The 13,724-nt window shown below is 39.3% G+C and overlaps 1 protein-coding gene across 2 annotated transcripts in view; it reads left to right on the plus strand.

Moving 5' to 3' along the window:
• The window catches only part of LOC121871468 (tip elongation aberrant protein 1-like), a 77,994-nt gene extending 64,848 nt beyond the window's left edge, over window positions 1–13,146 (plus strand). For both annotated transcript variants that reach the window (XM_042373813.1, XM_042373811.1), the window contains exons 6-8: window positions 7,481–7,630; window positions 9,646–9,792; window positions 10,789–13,146. In XM_042373813.1, the coding sequence (XP_042229747.1) occupies window positions 7,481–7,630; window positions 9,646–9,792; window positions 10,789–12,308 (1,817 nt within the window). In that variant the 3' untranslated portion in view covers window positions 12,309–13,146. The remainder of the gene's footprint in view (window positions 1–7,480; window positions 7,631–9,645; window positions 9,793–10,788) is intronic.
• The last annotated feature ends 578 nt before the right edge of the window (window positions 13,147–13,724 follow it).

Raw genomic sequence — 13,724 nt, forward strand, 5'->3', positions numbered from 1 at the left:
GTGAACTCTGTCGAATCATTTTGGGATAAAGTCTGTCATTATTTTAGTAGATCAATTGTAACGGAATTATATACGCTCATGTGATTTAAATGTATTTGATAATAATACAATCTAACTCAAACTCATCTAACTTGACCTAACGTAACGCTGCCTGACCAAACCTAACTTAATCAAACTTCATGTAAAGTAACCTAACCCTAACCTAATTTAATCCAACCCAACTCAACCCAGTCGAATCGAGCTTAATCTAACTTGATGATATTAAGAATAAATAACAGTTCAAAGAAATTAAGATTTTATCTTGTGTACGAAACAAGCCATAACTTCTGAGTAACTTGGGAGGTCACATTCTTGGCTGTGCTTTATATTAGTCTCAATACGATAAAACATAAAACGTACAACATTTGTGTAAGTCATTAAACGTTTCCTACTGGACCTGAGGCATAAGAGCACCGATTTCAAGTCCTGGTGAATCAGTGAGACTTTAAATATCTTACTGGATACTTGTTTACAAGCGGCCCACAGGAATCACGTAACTCTTTACAAAGGCCTGCTAGAACAGTATTGTCCTCCATGGCAATTTGTGGATTTTATTAAATAATTATTCGCCAAATGAAGTAATCGTTCAGAAATATATTACTGGAACACTGAATCGACCAGTGAAGCTGCGGGCTCGGTGGAGGACGTCAAGACGATCGATCTGGTCACGTTGGGGTGACGACGCCAGATGGGTTGTGTTGATAACCCACTGAAGGGGCTTTGGTCCTCTCTGTCTCACTCTCCCTAACTTCCTGGTCTTCCTTGCCTCACTCACTCACTTCTTCATTCTCCCTGCCTCCTTTGCCCCCTGAACTCCCTTCCACCCTTAGTCTTCCCCGCCTTTCACAGTGTTTAGTCTCCTCTGTCTTTCTGTCTTCCTAGTTTTCCGTGCCCCACTTAACCCCTAGCCCTCCCCCTCTCTCCCTTACTCCTTGACCCTTTCTGTCTTACTCCCTGGGTCTCCCTGCCTTACTTACTCCCTGGGTCTTTCTGCCTTATTTACTTCCTGGATCTCCCTGCCTTACTTACTCCCTGGCTCGCCCTCCCTGCCGTTCTTCCAACATTTCTCTTCCTGTGTAAACTTCACCTTGAGCGTCAGTTGGTCAGCCTTTAATGACCCTGAGATGGGCTAATGGTGAGGCGGGGAGGGAATGGCGGAATAAGAAAAGAAAACAGGGAAGGAAGGAAGAGAGGAACAGGGACAGGAAGAAAGTTAGAGCCAGGGGAAAGAGAATAAAAGACGAGAGAAGGGAAGAAAAGAGAAAATCTGTTTGTCTCGGTAAATTGTCGTTCAGTAGTCATTTTCATTGTAACTGTTACTGGAGGTTTGAATTATATATTTTGTGTGTTTTGTGTGTGTGTGTGTGTGTGTGTGTGTAGATGGGTAGAGGAAAGGTATATGTAGATAGTGTTGTGTGTTGAAGGGATGGTGTATGCAAGCGGGAGTAGCCATTGTTTCCAGGATGTTTGTCAAATAGTGATTAAAGTAGATAGTGCCCGCACGTGTGTGTGTGTGTGTGCGTGCGTGTGTGGGTATATGTACATGTGTGTGTATCATAACGTGCACAGGTAGCATAGGGATAATAAACTGTAGAAGAATTATTTTTTCTTCTGTTCATAACCAGAATATTTTTATATTTTCAGAGTTATATTTATATCATAGAACCTCCCCCAACCCTCCCAGCGCTTCCACTATGTTTCCTAAAATGGGGAGTGTTATACCCTGTTTCACTAATAATAGAGCTCTCTCTCTCTCTCTCTCTCTCTCTCTCTCTCTCTCTCTCAACCTGTACATTATTCCACATCATTTCCCAAGCCACAAAGAACAGATAAATAAATGAGTTTTCTTGGTAGAAGTTCATTCATGAAAGATATCAGAAATCAATGGTAATACCCTCACTCATTCAGGTTTACGCCAGGAGCTAGAACACACGGGAATATATCAGAAGGAGATGCGTTGGATAAGTTAGCCCAGTCCTTGAGCGCGAGGTCTAGACTGTGAAGACGGGAACTCAGTTTCACCCAACTTGGAGCTATTCCTGGACGTGGTAAAAAAAACACTGCAATTCAGATCGTTGCTTGTCATCACTGATGAAAGGAAGCGACGCCCTGGAATTCTCGCTGGTTGTCGTTTATATCGTTATGTGTATTTGATCATAGCTACATGTTTATACGTCCATACATATATGTAAAGTACCTAGGGGTAATTGGCTGGACATATAATGAAATTAGTATGAAGTCAACAATATATGTCGCAAACTTGTTAGTGTGAATTTAAAACACTACAAATTGTACATTCTTAAAATTAAATCGAAAAATCTAAATACTGTAGCTAGATGAATATAAATTTTGAGGCGAAAGCAGTATAACGTATTTTTTTTTTTTATTCTGCTCTATCTCTCTATATAAAAATCATTATAGAGTTCCATGGCTGTACTCTACCGGTCCTTAACCATTTGGCTTTTCACAAAACAACACAAAGGTGCCAAGACAAAGATGAGGTTAGATTAGGTAAAGTTCGGTTAGGTAGAAATCGGTTGGGTTAAGTTAGGTTATAAGTTAGTTTAGGTTAGGTCAGGTTTGGTTAGGTTTGGTTTAGTTGTTTTTTTTTTGCGTAGTTTTACCACACAATTTGCGTTGGGTTGGTAACATTTTCATGAATGCACCCAAGAATTGAGTGTGAAAACCATTCAAATCACACCGAAGTGTACAGGAAGATATAACTTCGTCTAAAGAGTCGTGGGCGGTTCTATCACGAATAATAACCTGAAATTTGAGAGTTCCAGCCTTCTGAAGAATGGAACTTTATCAGTACTAAATGCATTTCTTCTGAATAAAAAGAAAGACAGGTTTCTGTTCTTTTTGTGTTGTTGGAGCAATTAATAGGTGCACAGTAATTAGGTCTCATTGCAGATGGTAAAAAAGGGCACAATAAAAAGACGTGAATTCACCGAAATGCTCACGTCTTCCTCCCTTTAATCCTTGCCTGGCAACAATTTTGTATACTTATCAGTCGCTTGCCGGCGCCACATTCGGGGAGTGAGCTATCGTCCTACAGTATAGAATCCTTGGTGTTACACAAACGGGGGACGATAAGAGTCGTAAACCCCAGACACAACATCTTCTCAGAGAGGAACTTAACAAAGAGGTAACAACCCACCACTAACACACTCCGCGCCAGGTGCTACCAGCGGGAAAGCGAGTCTCACTCTGCCATCGACTAGTCATAATCTTTTAAAATTTAGTGGTGATATTTATATACCATTTTGACGATGACGGTCAAGAGTCATTCATTGTTACTGAGACTTCAGTATCCATTCAATCTCGCATACACTTATTTCTTCTACACTGGCCTTCCTTATGCAGACGTATTTTCCTGTCATAATTTTCCCGAAAGAATGTCCATATGTGTGAGTCATTTAATTGTTTATATGGATGCTAGACGAATCAAAGATTAACAAAATATGGTTCAGGTCTTCTTATATCTTGAGTTAGGAGGTCAAGAGAGCGGTAGCACTTGGTCATTGTGAGCGCCACCTACCGCTATTGTTCCCAGCACAATGCACACGTTCCCAGGTAGGTGATAGGCTCACACTTCTCACACTTCGTTCCATGCACAGAAAATTGTCAATTCACCCTTCACTGACACTGCACTGTATCGTATTTAGCAAGAATACGTCCACAATATTTGACCTAATGGGTGTTAAATCTTTTTATGTTAAGATGCGAACTCTTCCTCCGCGTCTTAAATAAGATAAAACTATAGTTAAGCCAGGGTGTGGGGTGGTGTAAGTGGGGTCCGGGGTGTGGGGTGGTGAAAGTGGGGTCCGGGGTGTGGGGTGGTGTAAGTGGGGTCCGGGGTGTGGGGTGGTGTAAGTGGGGTCCGGGGTGTGGGGTGGTGTAAGTGGAGGCCGGGATTGTGGGGTGGTATAAGTGGAAGAGTCGAACATGAGTGGCGTGGATTAGAAACTTAAGGTGGCAGTTGTGCTAGATGTTTCCAGTAAGTGTGAAACGAATAGGAAAAGTAATGATAATTTTATATGCAATGAATGAATGTTATGTCTGGTCTACTTTGACTGAGGCTGTGGGCAGTAAACACTTAAAAAACGGTGTGAAAGAATAATTACTTGTTCTGTTGATATATAAACTCTACAGTGGTTGTACGTAAGACAAAGTATAATGAAAATATATGACCTGAGTGTGATGACCTAAGTATGATGACCTAAGTGTGATGACCTGAGTGTGATGAGAAGTATACAGTTTTGAATTAGAGATTAAAAAAAACTTGTAAAGAAAGAATGGGTGATAAAAAGAGTGAACTAAGCTTTTAAGGGAATGAATGAAAACTTCACCCAAGACTGAGGAAGGTGTTGATGAGAGATTACAAAATTTAAGGTGAGATGGAGAATATTTTAAAGAGATCTGATGAGGAGAGAAGGACGAGATAATAAGGCATATCTAAGACCGAATAAAGATTGGGAGAAAATAGAAGAACAAACAAAATAACAAAGGAAATAAGGCAGACGATAAAGCATTTAAGAATTTTCTAAGTCAAAATTTATGGTAAGTGAAATTATTAAAGGTAGGAAAGACATGGTGGAATGAATGGGGAAAAAACAAAATTACTTATCTTGTATAGGTGTGCAGAAGTTTATAGAGGCTGTCAAGAAATACGTGTGAAAGTAAATGGATGGTATGAGTACTGAAATAATCGTGAGAGCGTGTCAGTGACCTGTGTTGTTGCCGTGGTTATTCATTGGGTTTTTTTATGGTTGGAACAATGTATAATACGAAAGAATATATAGGTGAGAAAATATGAAGTGAGATATAGTTAATTAGTGTTGGTATTGATACATCTTGAGTGTATTGATGATGCTACGCTTGATAACCGATTTTCAGGAAGAATTGGAGTGAACGAAAATCTCTTGTGTTGGGGGTCCATGGAAGAATATTACAGATAGTGCTGGAAAGAGTAAAGTTATGGTGTTCGAAAGGGAAAAGTTATCTCAATGTAATGTTACTGAATAGAAGAGACTTGAAGGCTATGAATTAAAAGTCCGGGGTTCTAAAGCACGGACACGGGAGAGTGGAAGTAAGTGGCCAGGAAGGGAAGAGTCTGAACATTAAAAGTATAAGGAGGACTGAATGAGTGAGCAGTTATTGGAGCTCTTTTTTATGGATATGAGAGTTTGCCATTTCAGAGTGTGTTAAAAATTCATTCGAGTAGCTTAAGGAAGTGTTAAATTAGGGACATTATTTGTAACTTTGCCTCAAGACTTAAATGACGTAATGTTAGTAATAATGCCTAAAATACACACGAGTATGAACATTATTTTGATTCTTGGTGATTATTTACACTCAATTACACACTAGTGGACTACGAGTGAAGTTTGGACGAAGCCGATTGCTGTACCTTCCCAGGTGTCGGCGACCCGAAGTGGGTAAAACAGTTTCCCAGGTTCTTAATGTTAGGCTTAATAAGGAATGACGCAGCTCCTGAGAAGTCTCTTGACCCATTCTGGGACAGCCTCTACTTGACCTAGTCTCTTTGTTTAGTGAGGATCGCCCAGTTTCTTTTTATGTCTTCATGACGCCACTGATATCCTTCAAGGCTTGATACTTGTATTTTTTTTTTTACGAAACATCGACCACAGCTGTAACTATGGTGATAAAGTATTGAAACACGTAAGAGTGTGTTTACATGTCGGAAAAGTGTTTTAAAATATGGTCGATACCCAGTTAGCAACGCGACCTGAGGTGTCAAATGAGCATTATTGAATCGATAGCATTTTGACACTCTTTCTTGAATTTTCCAATATTTATCTAACGTAAATCGATGCCGTTTCGACATGTTTTTTAATTAATACAAAACAATAACAAAAACAGCAGGGAATCAATTGTTTTAGAGTTATTTCCTTAATAATTATGTACAAATGGCGTGAAATTTAGACCCAGACCAGTAGATATGGGGTGAAGGTAGACAATGCTTCTCAATTGGTACGTGTTAAGGCAGCAACATGGAGCTGATATGGAGATGGAGGATATTACAAGGAAAGAGTTGCTAAGAACAAAGTAGAACGACATAGTGAAAAGTGACCGAGAAAGAACGGGGAAAGATGTAGCGGTGCAGATGGAAGAGGATTGTGGAGTGGAAAGAACTACACAGTATAAGATAAAGACGCCATGCTCATTAAACTGTAATTGGTTGTTTGTTGTATGGCATCTATGTAATGAGGATGGTATTTTTACCTCGGTTTTGAAAGAAATGGAGATCTTAAGCATAGGCCGTAATTACTTGCAGCTTTGAAATATAACCAAACCGCTTCAAAAGTACTGTACATAATAAAAAAAATTATCTCCCTCAAAAGCAAAGTTTATTTTACAACTCATGGCTTCACTGTTCGAAGGTTGTTTGGCCTCCTGAGCAGCTGTCGAATGAGTTTCTAATTTTACTGTTGGGAAGTAACAAGTGGTGGAGTGCAGTACTGGCCACGTTGTCTCTCTGTGTATCGAAGCCTTAGTGCTCTATCCACAGTGCATCAAATGGGTCGTTTGGTTTATGGGAACCACTTACACACACACTGATTATTTTAATAAGTGCATCATTTGGCCATAGGTTATCAAAATTCTGGATCATATAAAGATTTCTGGCAAAGATAAAACCTGTGTTAAGGCGTTCCATACATTCTGAAATTTTGTAGTTTGAGTATCTGCCACAAAATCGAGACAAAATGAATATAAAAACACGAAGAACAATAAAATAGTTCCCTTTATCTATATTGGTTACCTTTAGTGAAGAGCTGCCAATAGCTTTCATCGGTGTCCAATTATTATACGAGTAAACTTCATTTTGATCAAGTAAAATGTGGAATAATTGTTAAAGACTGGCTGAAAACGTTTGGTGTGGAGGGCCCTAGTCGCCAACCCTTTGATTGGTATCTCTTTAGGAGTCACAACAACACTTTTTAGAGAGACTGATGCAAGGTAAAGGACCAATAACGTACTTTGTGTGTCACTGTATGTCTTTAGTTACAACACTGCTTTTGGTCACATCACGGTACAGTTGACACCACTACTATGTCAGTCTCCAAAACTACACAGCTGTATGAAACCTTATGTCAAAATATATTTAACACAATACATGGGGGTGACTGGCTTGCCTTACAGTCAAGCCAGTCACCACATGTGGTACAGTATCCCAATCATGTTGCGAGCCAGTGTGAGTAATCCACGATTAACTATAATTAGTTTCTGAATAAATGAATCATTAAATTTCTTTCATAATTACATAATTCATCCACATCAGAAAACAGCTTTGTATACAAACGTTTGATCACCGAAATCTTATATAATTTATTCCATTAATATTTAAATCACGACTGTGAGTTAGAGCATCACGGGGTGAATGAGTCAGCAGCTTACATTACTGTGCCACTTACAGAGGAGGAGACATGGACGCAGCTATCATCGCGAGGAGAGCAGCCGGCGCCACGCCACGCCCACTCTGCCGTCATGCATGACCAACAGATGTGGGTCTATGGCGGCATGACCGACCTCCAGGAACGGAACGATTTCTGGCGCTACGACACAGGTGAGACACACTGGTGATAGCGACTTGGATCAGTGAAGGAGGCGTTGACTGTTGGAGGGGAGGAAGGAGGCTTTGACTGTTGGGGAGGAGGGGGTGTTGACTGTTGGAGGGGAGGAGGAGGCTCTGACTGTTGGAGGCTCTGACTGTTGGAGGAGGGAGGAGGAGGGAGGCTCTGACTGTTGGAGGGAGGAGGAGGCTCTGACTGTTGGAGGGGAGGAGGGGAGGTTTTGACTGTTGGAGGGGGGAGTGACTGTTGGAGGGGAGAAGGGGAGGCCTTGACTGTTGTGGAAGAGGCTTAGACTGGCCTGGGGGGCTTAAATAAAATAAATTGATGAATTGAGGGACAGACTGCTGAGAGAGAGATTTAGATAACTAAGGGAGATTGACAACTGGGAGGCGACTGATACTTATGTTGTCAAGTTTCAGACTGGAGAAGACGGTTTCAGAGGACTCTTACATTGGTGGTGACAGATTAGACTGACAAGTGAACATAAAACTGCTGAAGGAAGCTAAGAATATTGCAACAGAGGTTAAAAATGTCGATGGAGGATAACAGTCTAGATGTTGACCCCCGTAGTTGCAAAGGACACGGCACTACAGCACTTGAAGGGGGTGGAGAGTGACGCTAATACGAACTTATGATAATAGACTTAGCTCGTTTTATTAATATACCTCCCCATCAAGTGTTATAGTGCTATATCTCTTGGACACCCTATCTAGAAACTTTATTATATCAACCATATAATGTGTAATTAACATTGGGTTTGAATATGTAGATTTGGCTATAACTTACAACACATAGGCTTCAAAATAACCTTTATCATTCCCGCTGGGTGAGATCCGATTATCCTGCCGCATAAAAGGTTATCCTATGGCTGCCAGTAACCAATCGATGTCAATTCGTTATATCGGCTAACCATTTCCTCCCAGGCCACCATAACGGGCCTAACTTATAATATATTAGGTATTTTTTGATATAGTGTGGTGAAGAACACTCATGGTCGACAACCCATCAAAAGGGGAATTAGAGTGAGCTAATGACTCCTAATATCAGTGAAGTAAGGTGGTGATTAGTTAGTCTTACCGATTGTGAACAGATTATTGAAGAGTTAGTGACAAATATGGAAACAGATTTTTAGTGTGAAGTAACTATACGTTGTTTCAGCCTGGAGTCCTTCGTGAAGTTAGTTTGAATCCAGGTTCGTATAGGAATAACAAACTTTTATTGGACGGAGAAAATGGCATATCTAATTTAATGTGGAAAAATGGCAACAGTGGAACAAACTATCAGGTGAACAACGTAGATATAGATAAAATTTTAGAATATGAAATGGAGTTACGATTTTAGAGGCAATGATAAGTAGGGATCAAAAACCTAGACAACAATGCGGTTATGCACAAAAAAAAAATATCAAAGTACGAGGGTTCATATTTAGGAATGTTAGTAACAGGAGCAGCGATGTTAAATAAATGTGACATAGCTAAGATCACTTAAACTATATCAAATCTTGAATGAACTTGAAGCAATGGTTTTAAATGAGACAAATTTACATTTAGGAGGAAATTAGGTAAACACTGGTTTGGAAATAAAGTTTTGGATGAGTGGAACAAGTTGCCAAATATCATTTTTAAGTGGAATTCGCTGGGAAACTTCAAATATAGGTTGGACAAATATATGAGTGATAGAGTTGGGTGTAAACAGTGCTCCCGAGTACAGTATAGGGCAGGCCATTGGGCATACAGTTTCCTCCATTCATATTTTTTCATGTATTATATTAACTTGATGAATGTTTTTTTAGCAGTATTTTAATAAATCTTGATTTAGACAGTTTGTTTATTCAATTCTCTGAATCAGCTGTAGTGGTCCCTCTCCTGAGAAAGGTTGGGAGCCATTAAATAATGTAACTAGACAGAAACGTGCGAATAAATACAACATGAAGCAATCCTGTAAGTGTTACATTGCACACAGATGAAGGCACACAGTTTGTGAACTAGTAATGTTATGTACTTTACAGCTAGTCGGACGTGGACACAGGTCAGGGCCCGGCCTAACCCCGGCTATCTTCACTCTCACGTGGCCGCCAAGCTTCACTCCTGCATGATTGTGTTCGGCGGTGAGCGGCAGGGCGAGATGCTCAACGACCTCTGGAGGTTCCACTTCGGTAAGTTAGACGCAAGCGTCGCGGTTTCAGTCTTCAGGGAAGTTCTAGGCCTACTACTTTTAGTTTAGTGTATTGTACATTAAATGTATATCATATATCACCAGTCACTTAGAATTCTTAAAGTATATTATCACGTGTTGTTCTTGACATCATGACAGGTTAATATAGGTAGTAGATGTTTATTATCTCTTGACATATTATTGAGAGAATCGTGTTGCACCTGGAGTTATTAATTACACATACCACAGATGTTAATGAAACAAACGGTAGTTTCTTGACACCCCCAGCAGTTAGTAGTAGATGTTGCTGACGCCACCAAAAGTAAGTAGTGGTAGTTTCTTAACACCACCACCAATTAACCCCTTGGGTACGAGGTGTCTCTACTGAATATAATCGTCTGGCGTTAACGAAATAAAATATTCAAAGTGGCGTCCAGTAGTGGAGGGATTATTTGAGATAGTTTATGAATAAATTATATCTATTACATTATTAGTAGTTAGAAGTAATAGGAGTTGACCTCTACAATACTAACTGTAGATCTTAACGGCACCATCACTTTGGAGAATTACAAAATATTGCCATCATGACGTCATTAACATTTAGTTCATGATACCATAAGCAGTGTACCTGCAATTTTATCCTAATTTATTGGTAGATTATGACAGCAAGTTTTATTTGCATTTCTTTGCTTCAGTCAACCACTTGTGAATAGTAAAAAATCTTGACATCATCAATAGTTAGTATCTATAGTTCTTTGTGTCTTTAAGAATGTGTATAAAAAGTTTGTAGATTCAGACCTGTAATATTTAGTAACGAAACCTATAATTCTTGATGTAACGGATCAATTTAGCGTAACAATAATTTGCATTATCCTCAGATGTGGTAATGATAAGATATCTGATGTAAGTTTACGAAGGTGATGTGCATTAAAATATAAATGTATTCCAGCTTACTACCCATAATAGGCTTTGAGATGATGGGATATTTCTTCCACAGCCACCAGCACCTGGGAGCGCCTCGTATCTTCAGGTATCAGACCTCAACCGAGATCTCAGTTCTGCGCCTTCGTGGCACCATCGCACCACATCAAGGGCCCGCGCTTCCACACACCCTCCTCACGCCTGGGATCCTCCTCGGCTGCAAGTAGCAGCAGCCACAGCAGTAGCGGTTATAGCAGTTCTCATAGTCACGACTCATACCGCACTAGAAAAGTCCACCCAGATGACTCTCTCAACTCAGGGGGTGCCTCCAAGAGTAGTGGGGGCAAACCCGGGGGAATGTATGAGGGAAGTGGATGTGCTTGTAAGGAATGTGTAGATGCAGATAACGACGACGATCTAGATCCGAGTCGTCTTCGATCGCTTATCCAAAGGAACTGTTCTAACGCTCCCACTGCACAGTTAAAATTGTCAATATCCAAATTTTCTCAGTTAAATTTGTCCCACTTGGGTCGATATTATAGCTACAGCATGCTTAGTAATGACAGTACAGAAAGTATAGTAGAAGAATCACTAGCTAGTACTTGTGATAGTTTGGGTAGTAAGATTGTGAAATCTCAGAGTATTCATGTTATGAATAAGGATAAAAATGGAAAATCAAACGGAGATAAAAGTGGTATGACAAGAGACATAGTTTCAGTGCCAAACTTTGGAGATATAAAAGACAGTGAGGAAGATAACACTGAGTCTTCCCAGATGCCTGTCAACCACGTCAAAGTCATCACTGTCATGCCTGCTGAAGGGTCAACTGAAGCTAGTTTAGAGGACGACTCCAGTGACCTAGTAGCTGGGATCAAGGGCCGATTAGCCTTCAATCATGACGATACTATTCAATCTGCTGATACTAGTATTAGTGAGAACCTTATGTCTTTTTCTTGCACCACTGATAGCAATCTCAGTAGTAATACGAACCTTCATAGCACCAGTAACTACAACATGAGTGGAGTTAGTAGTTTTGCTAACCCAAACTATGTAGGATTTGATCCTGGCAGAGACTCGGGGGGGCTGTTAAGTCAAGATTATTGGACAACTAGAGCTCTGGATTTAGAAAGTATTCGACACAAGGAATTTGCAGAGCTGTTGCGGACACCGCCAGATTCCGGTATTGGACTCGGTGTTGAGATGGAGAGGCGAACTCCACTTGACCTTACTCTAGCAACCCTTGAAGATTTTGTTACTTTTGACAACCAAACTGCACGCTTTAACAAGACTCGCACAACGGATCACCCAGCTGGGACTAACGGAACCTCTACACATAAGCCAACCTCCACTGCCAAAGTCACTTTTTCATCTAGTCACGTACGAAATTCAGGTGAATCGTCGGGCCAAAATTCACAGAGGCACTCAGAGGATTCCAGAGAGCCGCCGGCACCTCGAATTAATCCCTTCATCAAGGAAGAACCATCTTACAAATCTCAGTCCCCGAGCGCCATGTACATAGTCGGTGGGAAGGAGATGGACCAAATGACTGCGTTTAGACGACCCATCTCCGTGTGGAAGTTGGACTTGCCTTTTTAATATATTTTTATTATCCCTGAAGCTCCATTAGGTATTAAAGGTGATGATGTAACATAGTGTTGCCTTCCATCCATTATAGAGATGCATTTTGTACAAACAACACGAGGAATCACATTTATTTCCTGTTTGAGCTTTCACTGGATATATTTTTCCCTGTCTAGGCTCCCAGGTAGTGGTGTACCCGCCATTCTAGTATTTCACAGATGAACTAATTATATCTGTCCATGCATCCCGTCCTGTGCTCTCATTAAGCAAGATAAGCTTTCATCCTATGGTTTCCTGTGTCATTAGCGATGTTACACTACAAGTGTTGTCACAGGTAGACATGCGCCATACTAATCGTCGGCTGCGGAACTAGAGCTGATGTTATAATTTTATGTCGTGTCCTTCATGTCAGTATGACGTGACAAGTAGTATTTCGTGCACGTGTTTCACTCTATGTTTCATTTCAATGTTGTAAAATAAGTTATTAGTCAACTTTTAATGCTTATAGGTTGGTTCAATTTTCAATGATAAAATACATTGAACTTTTTTAGCTTATAAGCCATTTAATTGATATTATGAATCTGTGTATTAATAAATCTTTGTTTGAAAAATATATATATTTAAAATTTAATTTAAGCAAACAAATTTTCATAGCTTTTAAATTGTATAATCATTTTATTATTTAATTTTCATTATTTTAACACCCATAGGAGCTATCACTGATGTCTTGTGTGTATGAAATGTGAAAAACAGCTATATAGATTCAGCAATCTTTCGACAATGTATTTGAACATCATCAGATCTATAGATACCTAAATAGATTACAATCCTATAAATCCTATAAATACTGTTACCGGAATATATATATATATATATATATATATATATATATATATATATATATATATATATATATATATATATATATATATATATATATATATATATGACTCTTAAGATACAAATACTGTACACCATAGTAAACATTCACTATTTATGTGTTTTATGTTATAAGCAAATTGACAAATCAGGCTTTTGTAAACTGTTCTGGCAAAATGTAATTTACTGTATCTGGGAAAATTGTCTATTTCATGAAATATGTCATGGATATGCTGTAGTGTGGGTAAGTTTGGTTAGGTTAGGTTTTGTTACATTAGATTATTCAGTTGAGATCTGTGAAAACTTGAATTATTTTTCCACATTGAACCTAACCTAACCTATCCTAGCTTATCCTAATTTAATTATGAATTAGTTTAGTATTTATCCTGGAAAAAAAATCTTGCTATTTGGATATCAGTCCACATAACATTCCTGTATTATTATTTTGTGGTACAAAATAATGAAGTTAACACATTCTCACCTATTTACAAATTTCACATATTTAAAAAAATGCTGAGGCATTTTTCCAAATACCCGATTGACAATTTGCCT

The sequence above is a fragment of the Homarus americanus genome, unplaced genomic scaffold, assembly GCF_018991925.1.
Source record: "Homarus americanus isolate GMGI-L3 unplaced genomic scaffold, GMGI_Hamer_2.0 scaffold45698, whole genome shotgun sequence".
Taxonomy (NCBI): Eukaryota; Metazoa; Arthropoda; class Malacostraca; order Decapoda; family Nephropidae; genus Homarus; species Homarus americanus.